At 40.5% G+C, this 21673-nt stretch overlaps 1 protein-coding gene across 1 annotated transcript in view; it reads right to left on the minus strand.

The window, feature by feature from the left end:
* LOC124256872 (intraflagellar transport protein 81 homolog) overlaps positions 1-21641 on the minus strand; it is a 35036-nt gene extending 13395 nt beyond the window's left edge. Inside the window, 8 exon segments of the mRNA XM_046690840.1 lie at positions 6181-6265; positions 6605-6715; positions 10270-10425; positions 11113-11293; positions 15753-15832; positions 15834-15857; positions 16119-16286; positions 21561-21641. Coding sequence (XP_046546796.1) covers positions 6181-6265; positions 6605-6715; positions 10270-10425; positions 11113-11293; positions 15753-15832; positions 15834-15857; positions 16119-16262 — 781 coding nt within the window. The 5' untranslated portion in view covers positions 16263-16286; positions 21561-21641.
* Between the last annotated feature and the right edge of the window lie 32 nt (positions 21642-21673).

Raw genomic sequence — 21673 nt, forward strand, 5'->3', positions numbered from 1 at the left:
CTTATCTTCTCCGAGGAACTGTCAGCTGTTTGTGCGAGGACCATGGGATCGAATTGGTGTATACCTGAGGCGTCCTCGGTGGTGATATCTCTCAGATAATGGTTTGCAACCACCATATCGGATCTCAGAAATAAACCCTCCATTATTTCAATCACATTTGTGTAGAACAATTGTATAAGTTAGCTATAATATCATGAGTATTAAGCTCATGGAGGGTCGGAATAGGTCCATCCGCATATGCATTAGTATGACAGTTCTGATCCAAATGGAGATATAGTACATGAGACTTCTCTCTGCGTAAGTTGATGATAGAGGAAATAATCTGTTGCATTTTTTCCTCCTGTTTGGTTTGGTGGAGATAAATTTACAGTGCTCTTGCTGGCCATCTTGATAGAATCATCGTATCATGGGGTCCAAGTATGTCATCCAGGCGTGTTCATAAACCTCACTTGTGAGGTGTTGGAGCACTATATTCATATCCCCAGGTTGGGCGTGAAATTTCCGTTTATTCTCCAAACAGAAGTTTAATAGGTTTACTAACCATCTAGTTGTGTTAGTCGCTTGATGAAATTCAGCTGTAGTCTGAAACGCTGTGGATTTAGATCCACTTGTATCTTTCGTCTAGGTAATTCGCTGCGAAGTCCTTGACGATGTAGGTGCACAACCAGGTGTGTCTGTCCTCGTTGAACTTTATGTAAAATCGCCTGACTGCCGATCCCTCGTCTTAACTTGACAGGGGAGGTCTCTAACTTGAAGAAAGGCAGTCTAATCATGAATGTTCAGGTTAACTGGACTGTAATGAGGCTTGCTTTCGTTCACTGATATATAGTTGTCACTTGTGGCGTAAGTCTTGAACTGTGAATAGAGATCGACCTCTGTGTAGGTCGTTGTCCCTCATGGTCCAATCAGAACAAGGCATTTTGATTCTGTATAATACCAGCGCTGTGATGTCACCGGTGTAGCGGGAAAAACCCACCTTGAATAAATTCTTGTCGTCGTTGATATTAGCATAAGCGTCGGTCTTCACCGTAGCTTCCCAAAGTTATCCGAGTGACCACGTGTTTGAGGGTTAATGGTAACCGCGAAACCTCCGGCAAAATATCTCGCTCTGTAATTTTATGCTGGGTAGGTTATTTTCCTGGTTGTCGTGAAAGAAATTTCAGTTTTGAATATAATTCCGACTTCCTTATATATAAGGGTATAAACAACTTGCAAGTTGTGAGCTTGTAGACTGTATACATGAATGTATCGTCATAATTGTAGAATTAGCGTTGAACTTGTTGTACATATTTCTTCTCAGAAACTTTGACGATTAAGAGTTATACTGGCTGTAACAAGGCTGCTGTTCAATTTCGATATTGAATTGTCTGCAGATATGCGTAATGGTCACGCATGTAGATAATCGTATCGTCGTCCGGGATTGTATATTAGCAATTTATACGGAATAGTTGATTTCTGTGAAGATCTATGAAATGTCGTTGACTAATAATACAGCGACGTTCTGTGTTGTAAATAGCCTGAGCAATTATCTTCGCGTAGGCTTATAGACGGCATCTGGCATACAGTTGATAATCAACTTATGCGACGTCTTGAACGGACTGACGAGTAGCTATATATGACGAGTGGCTAGTATATGGAAACCTTGGCGAAGTTCTCGAAGTATCCCTTCTAGATCTTCTGGGTGAAGTAGACTTGGAGCCACTTAGCCTTCGCGACCATCGCGAAGGTGTCGAGTCAAAGCCCGATTAGTATATATATATATATATAAATATATATATGAGCGCTTGTTTCGTGAACAGCCTCTGTGTTTAACAGGATGTGGGATCGGCGAAGCGCTTGCCTAAGTAGGGCCGCATGGATCATCTTATCATATTCAGAAGTCGTGTTACGAAGTCTGGTGATAAGTGTCTAATTGATCGTTCTAGATCTATTTAGGCCAGCGAACATCACGTCTCGTCATGGATTCAACAGAACCAATATCGATTGTAGTTCTTATACTTGATATCGATGATCAACTTGTCTATGGGTTGATCTTCTCGAGGAGACTTGTGTGAGGGCGTTGATGAGTTTTCGCTGAAGCTCTTGTATAGTCCCTCGATGTCCTTCTAGATGATGATGATCTGGATTCAGGTGTCCTTGGCGCATGCCTTGCTGAAGCTTCCTCTGCGTCGGTCCGGGGAACGGCGATATGACCTTCGCGAAGGCTTCCGTGATGTCTGATGGTCCGAGTCCACATCTAGGGATGAAACCGCATAAGGTGATGATCTATCCTGCCTTCGCGAAGTCCTTCGGCGGCTGTACATCTAGGTTCTTTCCGCGCTTCGCGAAGGCTGTACATCTAGGTCCTTTCCGCCGAAGGCCTTCGCAGCGAAGGCTGTACATCTAGGTCCTTCCGTCAAGGTGGTCCGTGACTTCCTTCGCGAAGGTGACATCGTTCTGGCTGCTACGTTGACGGGGGGTGCCTCTGGGGTGCCTCTGGGGTGCTGTCTACGTTGGAGCCTTCGCGAAGGCTCGGACCCTGCTACCGCAGATATTGGTCCTCCATGATGTTCATAATTTGTCGCATCATGTCTTCTGGGATGGTCTCTGCACGAGGTCGTCGGTGCTTTATCTGCGGTGTTAATGGAGGGTCCACCGAAAATCGTCCGACATCAGTGTAGAGGCATCAGGCTGCATGGTGATCTCTGCTGATGTCGTTGTAGCTGTCCCCGGTCGTTTCTTGTGGCGTCACGTCGGGATGATGATCAGCTGATCATCGTGAGAGTCCAGGTCATCGGCTGGAACAATCTCGGTTGAGAAAGTCCTAGTAGACTTCGTTGATTTTCCCTCAGAGGTCGACGCTGCCCTGGGTGTGCGACGTCTGCGTTGAGTGTTGGTAATGATGGGACCCTCAGGACGATCATCGCATATCTGCGTTGGTACATCAGGCTGCATGCTGATCTGTGCCGACATCGGTCAATCTTTGATGTACATCCGGTATGATGACCGGCTGATCATCATACAGGCCCAAACTTCGATGGGAACGGTCTCGGTTGTTGAGATGTAGTAGAAAAACCCTCTAGTCTTCTGCTGCGGCGATGGGATGTCTGGGGAAGCAGAATGCTTCTTGGAGATGGCGGACTCGCCCCACACCTCTCCACCACTCTAGCGGAACACCACACGGGAGGGGAGTCGGCCAACAGCAGTAGACTGGCGAGGGGTTCCGTGTATCAGTCATACTAGACTCTGCATACGCGACCTATCTGCTGTGCGTGCCAAACGCAAAGTAAATATTAATAAAAAGGTAGAATTGGATGAATTAGTACCGCAACTGCAATGTGAATATAATAAACATGGCGCCGTACATCATATTAAAGGTGGATCAGCAGCAGCATAAAAAACGTAATCTGCAATAGTACAGAATTTTCATCAGCGTAATCCACTGAAACAAACACGGTCCCCGTGAATAAACTGTAGAAAAGCGACTAAATATCAATATATAATCGTTGAAGGATACTAGCTAAACCTCTATAGATGTCTATACGAGGTAACTAACTAAATATAATCAAAGGATATAGTGTGTCGGGAGACACAGGCGCTCTCACGTCCAGCTCACTGGGCGAAGAAGGAGAGAGTGAGGCACATGGGTAGAGGTGGCGCCCTCGTTCCCGCGCTTGTGGAAAGGAGGTAACTCGTGGTGAATACTAATTAGTGATTTTAAATTGAAGGGAGCTTCAATTAGGGAGATACAAGTGTTCCACTATGTTCGCAAGAAGAAGAAGACAAGCAAAAAGAGCATGAGTCAGGATAAGGAAAAATTGTATGATTTGCATTGTGTGAATTGAATGTCAGCGTTATGCTACAATTCGTGTAATTTGTAGTTATCGTGAATGTTAAGGAAGTGTTTGTATAGTTTCGGAGTGTAAGCACTATAGTGTAGTAATATAGTGAAATGTAGTGCTGGGTATTTAGTATTCACCCCAAATGTTACAGCAAAAGCCTATGGATGGGCGTGTATGTGCGAAGTCATCACAACAACTCAGTAGAGGGAGCGTCGTATGTGAGCAGACCTAGCCCGTAATGGGTGCATTATGGCGACTTGAAAAAGTAGAGGGCGCTTCGTGACGGTGTGAAGACGATGTCCCATGGAAGCCTTGACCTTGACCAGGTCGTGTGTTCGTAACCCTGGGATGTTCAAGCCGGTTGCCGACGGAATCAAATACCCTTCTTACACTAGACTATGTACCACACCTGGAGAGGATCCAGCGACAGAGGCATAGATGACGACGCATCTCTGACTCCTGTGTAACCGTCATGTGTATGACATGAACGGACATTTAATAGTACTATCCTTTAACTGAACATTGTAATCAGTTTGATATTCATGCATTGGCACAGATACTGTGAATATGGTTATACGAATCATATAATTCCTGTATGATCTGTTGTCATTGAATTGAATAATAATTATATGTAATTAGAAGTGTAGATATGTTGGTTTAGTTTCTTATATCAAGTAACTTGTGTGTGTTTGTATACACATAGAAGCATGGGCATATAAAGTAATTGGTTGTGCGGATATGTAAAGTAACTGGTTGTCCATGTGAGATGGTGTGTTATGAAATGAGTGTTGAGAAAGTGTTAAGAGATTGGTAAAACCTATACTGTAGTAGGTGTGAATGCGTAGGGGTATTTGAAGGGATTATTCAATGTGTGCATGGTGAGTGTGAAGATGTGTGTTTCATGTGTGAAGATGTGTGTGTTGTAATAACTTTCGAATAAACTTATGTTGTTAATGTTCATACTGCGTTGTGTTGTGATGTTGATGATGACGCTCTAGGGCTATTCCGTGACAATGTCAAAGTGAGGCTTGATTCTTTTTACTTTAGACTCACTGTCTGGGGTGGATCAACTCTAGGGTACAAGAATGGACTTTAGACTAACTGTCTGTGGTCGCTCCTGCTCTAGGGTACTCTACTCGGAGGTACCAGACAACACTTGTGGACTCACTGTCTGGGGTGGCTCTACTCGGAGGTACCAGACAACACTTGTGGACTCACTGTCTGGGGTGGCTCTACTCGGGGGTACCAGACAACACTTGTGGACTCACTGTCTGGGGTGGCTCTACTCGGGGGTACCAGACAACACTTGTGGACACACTGTCTGGGGTGGCTCTACTCGGGGGTACCAGACAACACTTGTGGACTCACTGTCTGGGGTGGCTCTACTCTAGGGTACCAGACAACACTTGTGGGCTCACTGTCTGGGGTGGCTCTACTCGGGGGTACCAGACAACACTTGTGGACTCACTGTCTGGGGTGGCTTTTACTCGGGGTACCAGACAACACTTGTGGACTCACTGTCTGGGGTGGCTCTACTCGGGGTACCAGACAACACTTGTGGACTCACTGTTTGGGGTGGCTCTACCTAGGGGGTACCAGACAACACTTGTGGACTCACTGTCTGGGGTGGCTTTACGGGGGTACCAGACAACACTTGTGGACTCACTGTTTGGGGTGGTGGCTCTACTGGGGTAGAAGACAACACTTGTGGACAACTGTCTGGGGTGGCTCTACTCGGGGAACCAGACAACACTTATGGACTCACTGTCTGGGGTGGCTCTACTCGGGGGTACCAGACAACACTTGCGGACTCACTGTCTGGGGTGGTTCTACTCTAGGGTACCAGACAACACTTGTGGACTCACTGTCTGGGGTGGCTCTACTCTAGGGTACCAGACAACACCTATGGATTCACTGTCTGGGGTGGCTCTACTCGGGGGTACCAGACAACACTTGTGGACTCACTGTCTGGGGTGGCTCTACTCGGGGGTACCAGACAACACTTGTGGACTCACTGTCTAGGGTGGCTCTACTCTAGGGTACAAGACAACACTTATGGACTCACTGTTTGGGGTGGCTCTACTCGGGGGTACCAGACAACACTTGTGGACTCACTGTCTGGGGTGGCTCTACTCGGGGGTACAAGACAACACTTGTGGACAACTGTCTGGGGTGGCTCTACTCGGGGAACCAGACAACACTTATGGACTCACTGTCTGGGGTGGCTCTACTCGGGGGCACTAGACAACACTTGTGGACAACTGTCTGGGGTGGCTCTACTCGGGGAACCAGACAACACTTGTGGACAACTGTCTGGGGTGGCTCTACTCGGGGAACCAGACAACACTTATGGACTCACTGTTTGGGGTGGCTCCTACTCCGGCCTGTCTGATCTGCTGTAGCTGTGCCTGCATCCGTTTGATCCTCTGCTCCGAGTGCTGGATCTGGGGACACAAGGAGACTTATACACACCTCTATACTGAAATACACTACCCAGATCAGGATGTGATCAAAACTGATAAAGACACTGACAGTGATTGACAGGTAAGGTGTCTGTAACGAATGAGAAGCACACCTCTAAGCCCCAATTCTGGATGGGGTTCATATGCAAGCAGAATGTCTGTGTACGGTCTGTGCAGGGTGTGTTTGTTTGTTGTTTAACGCCGCACTCAGCAACGTCCCAGCTATAAGGCAGCTGTCTGTAAACAATAGTCTGGACCAGACAATCCAGTGATCAACAGCAAGATCTGTGCAGGGACATGGTGTACGTCTTCATCACTTACGTTCATGAGCTGTTCCTGTCTCTGGGCGGCAATCTTCTTCTCGCGGTCTCGCTCCAGACGCAGGTTCTTGGCCACATTCATCATCACCTGCGAGTTGGGATGGGACTCCACCTGCATGGCAACACAACCATCACTATCTTTCACACTTTAATATGGCAGTTGGATACATTTGTGTAGGACAGAACCTACTTACACAAAGCGTCCATAGCGCTTGAAAGATTGCAACTAACACTTTTCAACAGAGAAACAGAGGTTTACAAGTGTCAAAGCGTTAAGGTGATTGGATCTCCCATACCTTAACAGAGGTTTACAAGTGTCTGAGCATTAAGGTGATTGGATCTCCCATACCTTAACAGAGGTTTACAAGTGTCTGAGCATTAAGGTGATTGGATCTCCCATACCTTAACAGAGGTTTACAGGTGTCAAAGCGTTAAGGTGATTGGATCTCCCATACCTTAACAGAGGTTTACAAGTGTCTGAGCATTAAGGTGATTGGATCTCCCATACCTTAACAGAGGTTTACAAGTGTCTGAGCATTAAGGTGATTGGATCTCCCATACCTTAACAGAGGTTTACAAGTGTCTGAGCATTAAGGTGATTGGATCTCCCATACCTTAACAGAGGTTTACAGGTGTCAAAGCGTTAAGGTGATTGGATCTCCCATACCTTAACAGAGGTTTACAAGTGTCTGAGCATTAAGGTGATTGGATCTCCCATACCTTAACAGAGGTTTACAAGTGTCTGAGCATTAAGGTGATTGGATCTCCCATACCTTAACAGAGTTTACAGGTATCAAAGCGTTAAGGTGATTGGATCTCCCATACCTTAACAGAGGTTTACAAGTGTCTGAGCATTAAGGTGATTGGATCTCCCATACCTTAACAGAGGTTTACAAGTGTCTGAGCATTAAGGTGATTGGATCTCCCATACCTTAACAGAGGTTTACAAGTGTCTGAGCATTAAGGTGATTGGATCTCCCATATCTTAACAGAGGTTTACAAGTGTCTGAGCATTAAGGTGATTGGATCTCCCATACCTTAACAGAGTTTACAGGTATCAAAGCGTTAAGGTGATTGGATCTCCCATACCTTAACAGAGGTTTACAAGTGTCTGAGCATTAAGGTGATTGGATCTCCCATACCTTAACAGAGGTTTACAAGTGTCTGAGCATTAAGGTGATTGGATCTCCCATACCTTAACAGAGTTTACAGGTATCAAAGCGTTAAGGTGATTGGATCTCCCATACCTTAACAGAGGTTTACAAGTGTCTGAGCATTAAGGTGATTGGATCTCCCATACCTTAACAGAGGTTTACAAGTGTCTGAGCATTAAGGTGATTGGATCTCCCATACCTTAACAGAGGTTTACAGGTGTCAAAGCGTTAAGGTGATTGGATCTCCCATACCTTAACAGAGGTTTACAAGTGTCTGAGCATTAAGGTGATTGGATCTCCCATACCTTAACAGAGGTTTACAAGTGTCTGAGCATTAAGGTGATTGGATCCCCCATACCTTAACAGAGTTTACAGGTGTCAAAGCGTTAAGGTGATTGGATCTCCCGCAAAAAATAAATTAGTTACTTCTGATATCTGTACTGTTTTCGCCATAAAACAACTTGACAAACACTTTTTATGATGAAAAAGTGCAAGACAAAAAGGTTAATTTTCTTGTAAACTTGACCTTTAACTTAAGCTTATGATCATTTGAGCACCAAGTTGATCACAAAGGCTGTACTGTAACTAGGGTTTATGACTGTCAGAGAGCTAAGATGGCTTTCAATCTGTTCAATAGACTTACACAGCTTGGAACCCTATTCAGTATTAACATCCCTATACAGTATTAACATCCCTATTCAGTATTAACATCCCTATACAGTATTAACATCCCTATTCATTATTAACATCCCTATTCATTAACATCCCTATTCAGTATTAACATCCCTATTCAGTATCAACATCCCTATTCAGTATCAACATCCCTATACAGTATTAACATCCCTATTCAGTATTAACATCCCTATTCAGTATTAACATCCCTATACAGTATTAACATCCCTATTCATTATTAACATCCCTATTCATTAACATCCCTATTCAGTATTAACATCCCTATTCAGTATCAACATCCCTATTCAGTATCAACATCCCTATACAGTATTAACATCCCTATTCAGTATTAACATTCCTATTCAGTATTAACATCCCTATTAACATCCCTATTCAGTATTAACATTCCTATCCAGTATTAACATCCCTATACAGTATTAACATCCCTATTCAGTATTAACATCCCTATTCATATATTATAAAGATTTCTTAAATAATATGTATGGTCGCCTATTTCCCGATATCAGTGGCTTTCCGCTCGGTAACATAACACAACAACGGAAAATACCTCCGTTTTTGAAGCTTCGTATGAATAACATGCGAGGCGAATCGTTTGATGGCGGGTATCGTTCGAAAGCTCTGAACATCAACAATATCACTATACCCTTGCTGAGAGTATTTTCACAGTTGTAAGAAGCGATTTTATTGGATAAAGATTGGTTTCTAATGACGCTTTTTCGCCACAGTCTGCTATAAGAGTCGTGATTGGTCAAAATCAGACGCGTGACATGAGGCAGCCAATCATATTACGGCAATGGATACTGCCCTAAATTGGCGAAAACTTTTATATTTATCTAAAGTTTTGGGTAAAATAATGCTATTCGAACACATTAAGCACGTAAATTGCTATGTATCGTAAATTATGGAACTTATTGGACGTATCGTGCTAGGTTATGACCTGTGACAAAAATGCTTCATGCATATATTTTCGCATTAAACATCGTGTCCAAGCATGAAGATTGAGGCGGTGAAAGCCGAGATGTCACTTGTCAGTGACTTGACTCGCATTGCATGATCGCACAAAAAGATGGAAATAGTAGTTTTATATGTACGTTTGACAACTTTTATGAATGCTATTGTTGATTTTATTCATTAGTTTATTCAATTTATTTAATGATTTCCTTGAAACATTGTTACATGCGGGTGGGGTCGGGAAAGCCCGTTTCTGATTGTCCAATGCTTAAAATAGCAGCCAATCGCGCAATCCATTACATGTACATTTGGTAGCTTAGTGTGATAAAAATGGATGCGTGAATACATACACGCTGCGGAAACATAATCAAGATTTCGTGGTTAGTTTTTGATGCATTCGTAAATGATAACGTTCGTAATTTATTAGGTCCAATTTACTCGGCCCGAGTGTCCTAATTAGTAAGAAAGTAGTCGATCATTTGAAAATGTTATCAGAATATGACCGAAGGCCGATGACAATCCGAAACCCTGACATCCCTATTCAGTATTAACATTCCTATTCAGTATTAACATGCCTATCCAGTATTAACATCCCTATTCAGTATTAACATGCCTATTCAGTATTAACTTGCCTATTCAGTATTAACATCCCTATTCAGTATTAACATCCCTATTCAGTATTAACATGCCTATTCAGTATTAACATGCCTATTCAGTATTAACATCCCTATTCAGTATTAACATTCCTATTCAGTATTAACATGCCTATTCAGTATTAACATTCCTATTCAGTATTAACATGCCTATTCAGTATTAACATCCCTATTAATTATTAAGATACTGGCAGCAAGGATGCAACTCAGGGTACCTTGCGTCGAAGTCTCTCGATACGCTTGATGAGCTGTTCCTTCTCGTCCTCCATGTTGGTGATGTCCTTCCGGATCTCCCCGGTGGTATGTCCTGAGTTCCGCAGAGTCTCCGCCTGTTTGTGGAGCTCCTTGAACTGCTCCATGATCTCCTCATACTGGAAGAGTGAGTGAGTGAGTCAGTGTCAGCCAGTGAAGGAGAGAAGAATTGATGTATTTATTGGGATTTGAGTGGGTCGCTGGGTGGGATATGAGTGGAGTGGAGTGGAGCAGAGTGGAGCAGAGTGAGAGGGAGGAAAGGACGGACGGAGGGAAGGGGCCGACAGGTTTGGGTTGAGTGGTTTAGTGAGTGATTGAGTTGCATTCACCGCCTTTTCCACAATTGTGACCAACATGTGAACACACAAAATAATCAATCTCTTGGAAAACATTTTCTACATTATATCTGTTGTTTAACATAGCAATATTGCAGTTGTATGACAATATTGCTGTTGTATGACAATATTGCAGTTGTATGACAGTGCATGATCTGCACAATGTATGACAATATTGAGGCCAGTTGTTATGGACAATATTCCAGCCAAACTAGGGTAGGTAGGTGATTGATATTGCAAAGCAACAGTCCACTCTGAAAATACATGATCATGTGGTGAGTACACAATCCACCAAGTCATTGATGCTATCTGACCCAGCTTTTCTTTTAGATGCCTCTAACAACCCATTTAGATGCCTCTAACAACCATAGGTCTGAGGACCAGTAATCCCCGTATATAATATACAAGTCAACTGCTAGCTGCCCTACAGGCCTTATTACTATACTATTGAATGTTTCCACGCCAACAGACCTGGTTATAGATGGAGACGATGTCCTCTTCAGTCATGATGGCAGCTGGGACCTCGACTTTCACAAGGTATTTGGCCAGGTAGGCTCTCTTCTGGAGGTCGTTGACCCTTGGTAGCATCCATTCCAGGATAGGGTATATGATGGGCTTTTCTCCCTGCACCAAGCCAGCTCTAAAGGCACTCCTATGGAGGGAAGACAACCCTGTCAGCTGGAGATTGTAACAACTTTACAGCTAATTCCTTATATAAATTCTCCCACTTTCAAGTACCTTTGAAATCTGTTAAAGAAACATTATTTCAAAACGATAGAAACATGTGCGAACACAAAATTCCATTTCAAAATAATTCTTTACAAATTTCCAATATAACTTTCAAGTACTCTTGAGATTGGAGCTTTTGTATTTAATGGATCTGTAGTTCTAAAACTCTGTTTAACAACTACTAGTATATTAGATTTTGAATTCCTTTGAAAGAAGCAAACTGGAGTTAATGCTAGCATCTTGCAGCAGTTCTATAGGCTCAAACACTCTATGATTAGTAGCTACAGTTCAGTCACAGGTTAGAACAGAAAATACCTTAAAGAAAAATGGCATGGGAAACAGGGGAGATTGTAAGGAATCTGTTCAGGAAATCTGCTGATAGGGTAATGATACTTGCAACCAATCTAAAAAGAATATCAGGACACTTATATTACATATCATACTGTACAATGTACAACTGCTATAGCACGTACAGTCCAATATTTAGAAAAAATGACTGATTAAGCTGGTACATTGTGATTTTATCTCCAAGTACAATAACAGTTCAATCAAACATGTTTTTTTCTGGGTAACCTGATTAAATGTATCTGATTCTGACACATGTATATTACCATGGCATGCCAATTAAGCAGTATTTTGATCCCTCATTACTAAAGTTGTAAATTTCCCCCTTTTTCTCACTCCTTGTTACTAAGCACACAGCTACTTGCTAAGCTTTTTATAACCCCATAGTACAAAACAGGCTGTGAACCGTTGTGTTTGTTTATTGTTTAACGCCGCACTCAGCAATATTCCAGCTATATAATAATAATAATAAAAATATGTGTATTTATAATGCGCTGAATTCCACACATAAGGCATGCTCAAAGCGCTACATATTTACAAATATTTACAAAGCAAAGGTTATGCTAGAACGAGGGTGAAATTTTTGGAAAGTTAAGTTATAGATTGTAATATTTTCTGAAAAGATGGGTTTTCAGGGAACTTTTAAATGAGTCTTTTAAATAACTTTTATGGCGGTGGTCTGTAAATAATCGATTCTGGACCAGACAATCCAGTGATCAACACCATGCCGAACACCAATCTACGCTATTGGGATATGATGACATGTGTCAACCAAGTCAGCGAGTCTGACCACTTGATCCCATTAGTCGCCTCTTACGACAAGCATGGGTTACTGAAGGCCAGTACTAAGTCGGATCTTCATTGGTAGGTTGTAAACTAGCTGGATGTCAACAAAGGTGTCTCCTCACTAAAGAGCCACCAGATTTAAACAAAGGTATCTCCTCATAAAAGAGCCAACAGGTTTAGCAAAACAGTAAGCCAATCCCATATAGAGTAAAGATGTTATATCAGCATGAGAGTGGAAAGTTCTACACTATATGAATGGCAGAATATAGGACCAAAGGTTCAACTGATCTATATATAGAAAAGACAAAGGGGGACTTACGGATCACTGAAAGTTAAAAAGGTGACAGAATTAGTATGCAGCCAAATATACTGAAAGCTGAACATGATCATGTCCATTTTATAGGGCTTGTAACGCAAACAGATAGCATCAATGTATGTATCGTAACAGTCAGTATATATGCTACATTTAGACTGCGTAATCAGTCATTTCATGAAATGACTGAAACTTTAAGTCAATTCGTGGAATGACTGTTTTAGTCAGTCATTCATGAAATGACTGAAATTTGGCCCTGTGAGTTATGCTATCTGACTGAAATGGTTGTTCGTTGGTGATACTTCATACATGATCAAACAAAATATACATATTATATTTTTATTTCATATACATGTAATCATATATATGATATGAAATCAGTCATTTCATGAAATGACTTAAAATTTCAGTCATTTCGTGAAATAACTAAGAGGGTCAGCCATTCAACTATCCCTGCTCATTCTCTTTCTTCCTGGGTTAACCTTGGTATTCTCTCTGTGTGACTTTATGTGCAGTGATATTGTAGTGTTGGACAGGCCATTTATACTGATTTTTCACGCAATCTTTCCCATATATCCGACACTGACATGTGGTTCGTGTTTCTGAGAGTTGGGGCCACAAAATGTGTTTTGGCGATTTGTTTCGTGCATCATGAACATTGGCAATTGTTATCAAGCACATTTACATCAAATTTGATGGAAACGTTCAAACCTATTTATATAGCCAATAGCAAATGGTTGATCGTCTTAGTTATTTCACGAAATGACTGATTTCACAATCTGACTGTAACATATACACTGATGCTAGTACTGTTTTGCATTATCAGCCCCTGTGGTCCTTCAACTTGGAATGACCAACTTATGCCTGGTAGTATCACCTAATGTGTATTAATATGCACTAAGATCAACTGATGAATAGCACTATCAACTAATGTTTAGTAGATTGTAGATAAAAGCTGACACTTAACAGACCCAGACAAAACAGGCCTTTACACTTAACAGATCCGGATATTTAACAGTCACAGACAAAACCAAATCTGAAACTTAACAGACCCTAACTCAACAGTCACTGACACAAAAGACACAACAGTGTGGCCTTCATATGAAACTCTGATATACGACATCTCAAAGAACAATTCCACAGAGGTTCATATAATATAAGCTGTGTATCTGCGTAAATTACGCAAATATTTATGTGAAAACTCAATTCCTATTAAGACTATTGCGTACAAGTACGCTTGAATTTTTGTAAATACTCAATAAAAGTGATCATACATGCGTACACACAAAAATGTCAAATCTTAGCTTGTGTACCGGTGGGTAAATAAAATAACTGTGGAATATAGAGACATTCTATTTCAGGACATGAACTTGGCAACTTGCAGTCTTTCTTATAATTTCTCATATTACAGATCAAATATGAATAACAAACACTAACATTTAAACTTTATTGTATTTTTAAAATTAATGGAAATAGCAAAATATCCAACTGAGTCTGAGTGAGATGAGTACAATTTATTTAGTTACTCAAAGGAAACTTAGGATACCCAATTGGGACGAGCACAAGCGAGTACATAACTCAATGTCCCAAAGAGTTATCAGTATCACTGATTGTGATTGTGATTCCAATAAAAATAGAACAATAATTCCAATAAATACATAGAACATTTCTGGTTTATGACCCAGAATACTTCAAATGAATCGGAAAGAATCAAATAATTCCAATAACGCGAAGAATAATTTCAATAAACATCAAAGAATAATTCGAATGAACACCAAGAAACCAAAAACACATTTTAAGTTCAAAAGACAAGAGTCATCAGAAGATGACAAATCCCCCCGGCCCCCATAAATTTGAAAGAACAAATCAACTGAAAGTTACTTAAAGTCCAGCTTGATATTTTTCGACTAAGTCCAAAACGTTTCCATGGATGCCAAGAAAAATAAAAATGCCAAAAAACTGTAAATAGCAAAAGGCACCACTTTAGCTTATGTTTGATATATCTACCTATTTTTGTTGAAAAATATTGAACGGTCTTTGAGTTATGCTCCGGATACAAAATGATTACGGACGGACGAGGCGACGACTATATCCCCCCGCATTACATGCCGGGGGGGATAAAAACAAAATCAAACAATGAACAAATATTTCTGATCAATTCTAACTCCTGGTCCTTTCATATTTGTGACACAGAACAACTGTCGCAGGAACATGTCAAATAAATGAACAGGAACATTAACAAGAACACTCAACCTTCCGTTCAGTATGTCTTCAGTCCTGGGAGAACTGTACAAGAACCAATCACAGTGGCTAATATACCAGTTTGTCTGTCACTAGACAATCAAGGGTGTTTTTCAGGGAGGCCAAAATTAAACCCAGCTGAGCAGAAAATTTGGAAAACCTATTGTTTTGATAATTGTTCAAGTTCTTGTTTACTCAGTGTAGAAGGTATTTTTACATTGCATTCATTAGTGCTAAGCTGAACAGTAAAAACCCTTTCCAATCTTCTTTACTGCTCCTGTTTTGAGTAAAATACAAGTCGGCTGTTTTTCATTAAACCGTGGCAATAACTATTAGAATTGGGTACACTGTATTCCAATTTCAGCATTTGCACAGACACCGGTTGCAGATTTACAGCCACTGAGTGTCTCTAAAGCTGAGATAAATCCCTGCAGTGGGGGATGACTGAGTGACGGAATGACGGCTGAAGAAATGATTCACTGGTTGTGTACGTGACCATGCCGTCGTGATGACAGATTCTTCTGACAATGTATATTGGATAAGATTCATATTTTTTCCCACTGAATCACATTCGCAGAGCTTACAATATCATAATGAATCGTCAGCCGATAACTGTTTACATATATGATTAATTTTTACTACCAAATGAAGCTGAAATTGTTTGAGTGAGATTTAGCAGACACTGAAGTAGACTCACAAGTTGCTGATTTCTGTCGGGGGCTTGTACTTGAGCACCCGGAGAAGCTGGAAAATCCTAATGGCTGTCTGGTCCGGGACTTTCCTCCCGGATATCAATCTTGTGCTGAAAAACATTGCATTCTGACGGTCATAAGGACACTAGTCCTGTTACGATTCATTCGTGTATCCGGTGAATCATACTGTACCTCTTCATGAAGTACATTCATAATTCACATTCACTATAAACGAATAACAGTATTAGTAATAACATTTAAGTCTATGAGACCCCATTTTGTTGTCCAGGACCCCTGAAAATTATAAGCATGAGTCCCAGGGACCCTCAAATACAGGACTAACGGTAAATCCCTGATATGATATCACTCACCTTCGGGTCAATGAGGGCGAGGATATCATTGAGAACCTGCAGGATCTGCAATGGCTCCAGTGAATCAAAGGAAATCAAGTTGTAGTTCTTGCTGAAGGGCTCCTTGGCCAACTCCTGCACTATAAATTTCAGCTGCTCACTCATGGCTGCTGTCTAGCTACCCACTGTGAAGAAACAAAGACAGGCTCCATCACTGTGGATAACAACTTCTTTATTCAAACAGCTAAACAAACACATGGAAATTCAAAGACCAAAGACAAATGCCAAGTGAAAATACATTAGTGACTCAAGGAGAAGTGAATTGATTACTGTTTGCTTCACTGACATCATTTTAGAGACAAATAGTAAATCACAAATACAAGCATATTTCATTTTGGTATAATCTGTGAATAATTCTCCCCTGATGTTAGAAATTACCACCGAGTTTGCTACAAATGCAGGGGTGGAAAGAACCCATTGCCCGACGCCCGAGTCCAGTGTTTTTTTCTGTCCGGCAAGCAAATTTGTATATCCTACTGTACCGGTGTCCAGTTGATATTCCAATGTTAATTATGTTGTTTATTTAAAAAATCAATAAGAAAATGGCCAGTATAGTGGAAACATTATCAGGGCAAGTGATTTTACATGTGCCACTGTACCGGAGTAAACTAGCAATTTTAGAGTTATTTCCACCCCTGAAATGACAAGCGTAAATTGTTACAGTTCCTATGGCTGAAACTTTTGAATACACAGTACCTTTAAAAAGGAGGTGATGGTGGTGGAATTGGGTTTAACGTCGTGCTTGAGAATATTTCGCTCATATGACGACGTGCATGCGTGTGAATGTGTAAGTGCGGCTGCTTGTACTAGCCCAGACTTAAGCTGGTTTTATAGTGCTAGCCCACTGTGATACCATGCCGCAGTGAAGCATGAATACCCCACTCAGACACATTATACTGACTCCGAGCCGACCAGTCCTTGATGTACCCATTAATGCCGAGCGCCAGGCAGGGACCAACAAGTAGCATATTTTAACGTCTTTTGGTATGACGCAATCGGGGATCGAACCCGCGACCTTCCGCACTCCGGGCGGACGCTCTAACCACTACACCACGGAGGCGGTCCTTTAAAAAGGGGTCAAATGTAACAAATCATATTTGTAATTGCACTTTCTTGGTAAAGTACAGATTCTAGGTCTGGATTTGAACCTACATTCTCAGCAAAATGGTCTGCAATCTAACCCACTCAGACCGCACAGCCTCCACAATATGGAAGTCCGACTACTGGTGGCCTAGACCATGTACTTTGTGAACCCCTCTGAACTCATTTAGAGTGAGGGAGTGAGTTTAGTTTTACGCCACACTCAGCAATATTCCAGATTTAACTGTGTTATTTTACGCTCACACTCAGCAATATTCCAGATTTAACTGTGCTAAATTTAACATTTGAAATCTTATTTTGTAGTTGAACTCTGGATGGTAAACTGGGTATCTTTATCATGCTTGTTTTCTAGCTCTACTCAGATTTAGCAAAAGGTTTGATTCTGATTGGCAGAACAAAGGTTTCAAGTCCAAATAACCATCTCTGTTTGCAGCGGCTGATCCAACAGCAGCATTTAATCATGATAATCAAAACAAGAAGACAAAGTCATCAATATCCCCCGCAATGGCAAAATACTCTTCATGATTATGTCTATGATTTATGATTATGTCAAATATTTAGGTGTGTATATAGAAAAGTGGAAGGAGAGTATTGAAAGGTTTTTTAAGTTCTGCTCTGGAAAAGAGCACTACCACCAATTTCAGTTTTAGTCAACCTTGTTGCCATGGAAATGCCAAAAATATTTTATTCAGAAATCCAAAACTACCAAAAGGCACCAGTACACCACCAGATCTATGTATGTGCCAAGTTTGGTGAAGAAACATTGAAAGGTTTTTAAAGTTCTGCTCCGGAAAAGAGCACAACCACCAATTTCAGTCTAAGTCAAACGTGTTGCCATGGAAACGCCAAAATATTTTATTCAGAATTCCAAAAACTACCAGATTTGAGTCCGGATTACAAAGCAAGCTTTAATGATAAATTAAGAACAATTTTATCGGGACACAGGGAGTAGTCCGGATTATGGAGAAAAAGAGTCTGGATTTGACAGATTCCACTGTAGCGAAATCGCATGAAACCTCATGAGTGACAGGTCAAATTTTCCATGCATAAAACAATCCGGGATAACCTTAGTTATAATCAAAACTAAGGTTATCCAGGGTAGTTTTTATTCATGGAACAATATTTTACATTAATGGAGCAAAACCTGCAATTAAAATGACACAATACTAGAATATATTTCTCTTTATAAAATAATAGGTTTAGATACTATATTTTTCCGATCAATGCATCAGAATTCATATCGTTATAATCTCAGGTATGTTTTAACTAAATCACTGGTAGGGGAACATGTGCACTGCACAGTTGATTGCTATTTCCAACTCTGTATCCTTGCATATAAGACAATGCCTGGCAAAAAACAAATTAGAGTGAGTAAGTTAAGATTTAAAGTCACATCGGCAATATTTCAGCCATATCGTGACTAAAAAAACAAATTAGAACTGAATAGGTTAATAATCTTGTCTATTGATGTTTAATTGCAAATTTGACGTCTTTACTGACAAAGTCGTCTCCTCTTGTTTGTTCACATGAGACGATACTATGTCTTTTTCATACTCCCTGAAAAAAGGTTTGTTGAAAGTGTAGCCCATAGATAAGCCGACCCCATTCTACCAATTGCTTTTTTTCGTCCTCCAAATTCGGCTTATCTACGGTACCCTTTAAGTGTAAACAACAAACCATCTATGTCATTTATACACATCGTGCTGAGGAACTGAATTTGCATTGAGATTACAACAGATATAAACTATATCTATTGGATAAGTCCACAGGTAAAGACTGACTATGTGCTGTCTGATGCTGTTCTTGCTCAATGTTCTGTACATGCTGACCACTGCTGACAGTTCATTTTCAGCATCTCAGCATATTTTCACACGTATTTTTACTACTCTTAGAGGAAGATATCCAGGATATAGCAAAATGCACTTAAAGTAAACATTGATAATATTAACATGGTAACATTCAACATGTTTTCTGATTGTGTGTTTCGTATGAACATGTACAAAGTGTCAGATTCTACAATACGCAGGGCTCCAGATAACTTTTGGGGGTGTGGGTGTACTTACACCTCATATTGCAAGTGGAGGTGCACTGAGAATTTTGAAGGAGTACTGACATGTTTTTGTGGGAGCGAGTTGGTGATGTGGTTTGTTATTTATAATTTTAAACAACTTATCAGCTATTAAACTTTATATATGATGGCAAAGAAATAAAGAGAATTAACATTGGTTTGTTGCTGATTATTTCACAAAATGTTCACTTTTAAGATAACATAATCACTCAGAATCACATTGTTTGATCCCACTGTCCCCATGACATTTTGTTTCTTCTGTGTTTTACACAATGCACAAAACAATTTCCTCTGTCTGGATGAATCATCGATCACTATTTCCAACCATGGGTACGACTTCTGCCAGCTCTTTTCAGTCTGTAACTTGTTCCCGCCCTTGTGGCTTCGTGGTAGCATAACCAAACGTTATAGTTCATTGATTAATTTCTGAACTAATTTCATTGACGAAAATGTGTCTGATCCTGATTTAGACTCCCTTTTCCCAAAGAAACTCGTTATTTGTTTTTGACACGCCATATTGGATGCTAGACCCGATTCAATGACGTTTCATCCTACTTCAGTTTACGCCCACTCTATAGATTTCTGTTGTTTTGTCTACTATTGTTCAAATGAATTGTACACGTTCTAGTGGTGTATGTTACTGCCTTGCATGCGATAATAGCGACACACTGTATGTACAGTTCTCCGTAACAAAGTGACATTTTAGTTAAGGGTAAATGTATTTTGAAGACGAGTGAGAAATAACTGAGCGACCGTGTGATGTGACGCGAAACATCTGGTTCGACTGGATATAAATAGGAACAGTGTAGTTTTTAGCCAGTCAGTCAGAAATAGTGACGCTATATCGTTGCATGGCAATGCAAGGGAATCTCACTGCCAGGGTTTCCTCGTGTGTCAAATCGTGTTTCGCGAAAGAAACTCTTGACAACAAGTATTGATCCGAACTAGAATTCCGTCTGCACTATACGCACGGAAATTAACTGTGAGACATACAAAGGTATTTATGTGCATACATGAAACGCTTGAAATCTTATATCATGTCATACTTCATTGATTGTTAGGCCTACATTACACCTGTACACCCCTTATCTGTAGCCCTCAATAAGATAATGAGTGGGATCAAACAGTGGGAATCAAACATATCAACTTACTACAGATGCTGTTAATTATCTAAATAACCATCTACATGACTCATTATTACCATATCATAATCCAGTAGGTTTCCCTATGTACTCAGGTGAGGAATAATTGAGAATGTAGTCTCCTACAATGTGAAATTGGATTTCCAGAAAGAAAAACTGGATGTTAGGGCCTTTTATTTATGACCTAGTCTGCTGACATGCATCATTCATTCATTCATTCATTCATGTATGCGTTTTTTCATATTGTGGCAAGGTGCCTGTCATACAGGTGTCAATAGAACAACATGATCACAGTTTCACAAAAATCAAGTTATTGAACAGTGAACTTGAATTTCTGAATATTTCAGTTAGAAAACATACAAAATGGAAATGGAAATGTTAGGTGCCTGGCAGCAATTCCTTTGATCATCATAATGTTTGAATTGTAAGTCGATATGACCACAAATAGATAATCGTGAAGCTATAACATATGACATTTCTTGAAATGATGGATGGGCTATATTTGCCATCTTGGACCTGTTTTTGACAAATATCGTTAAAAATCAGGTAATCTACCCTACATTTTGAAGATGAGAAAAAATTTCTTTTAGTGGCATTTTTAGAAGTTGAACATGTCTTTCAGAATGTTCAGATACAATTAAAGAAACATGTTAAAACTCACCCTTATTAGATGAGGAATATATATTCAGGTGATATGATTTGGTTAGAATGAAATTTAAGGGGGGGATACGGTTGGAAGTCTTTCCAAAAATCAATATTTACCCGGTGTCACCACCGTAAAATAAGAATAAAAAGATCGAAGGTTTAAATTTCACGAAAATGTAAGTGATATGACATAGTCTTGCCATGTGTAAACTGCAATATTGGCGTTTTCTGGCTCAAAACCTTTGACTTAATAAGCAAGTATTCGATAAGTTGTTGGTAACCAATGTAAACTGTAAGAAACGTTTGTGTTATCCATGTTACTAAGTCTCCTTGACAAATACTAAATAAAATCAATGTCAAAATTATTCGATGACACTTTGAAAAAATGAATACTTCATGTACATCCACACATGTTACCCAGAAATAAAACAAGTCTAAGCACCTGTAATAAATTCCGTTTTGATCCAGTGTTTTCCTTTCTCGAGCAGACAAAAATGCAGCCTCGTTTTCATATGGACAGTACTTCCGGTAAATCTAGAACCGGGACGTTGTATAAATTC

The sequence above is a fragment of the Haliotis rubra genome, unplaced genomic scaffold (assembly GCF_003918875.1).
Source record: "Haliotis rubra isolate DU_JTF1 unplaced genomic scaffold, ASM391887v1 Scf641, whole genome shotgun sequence".
Classification (NCBI taxonomy): domain Eukaryota; kingdom Metazoa; phylum Mollusca; class Gastropoda; order Lepetellida; family Haliotidae; genus Haliotis; species Haliotis rubra.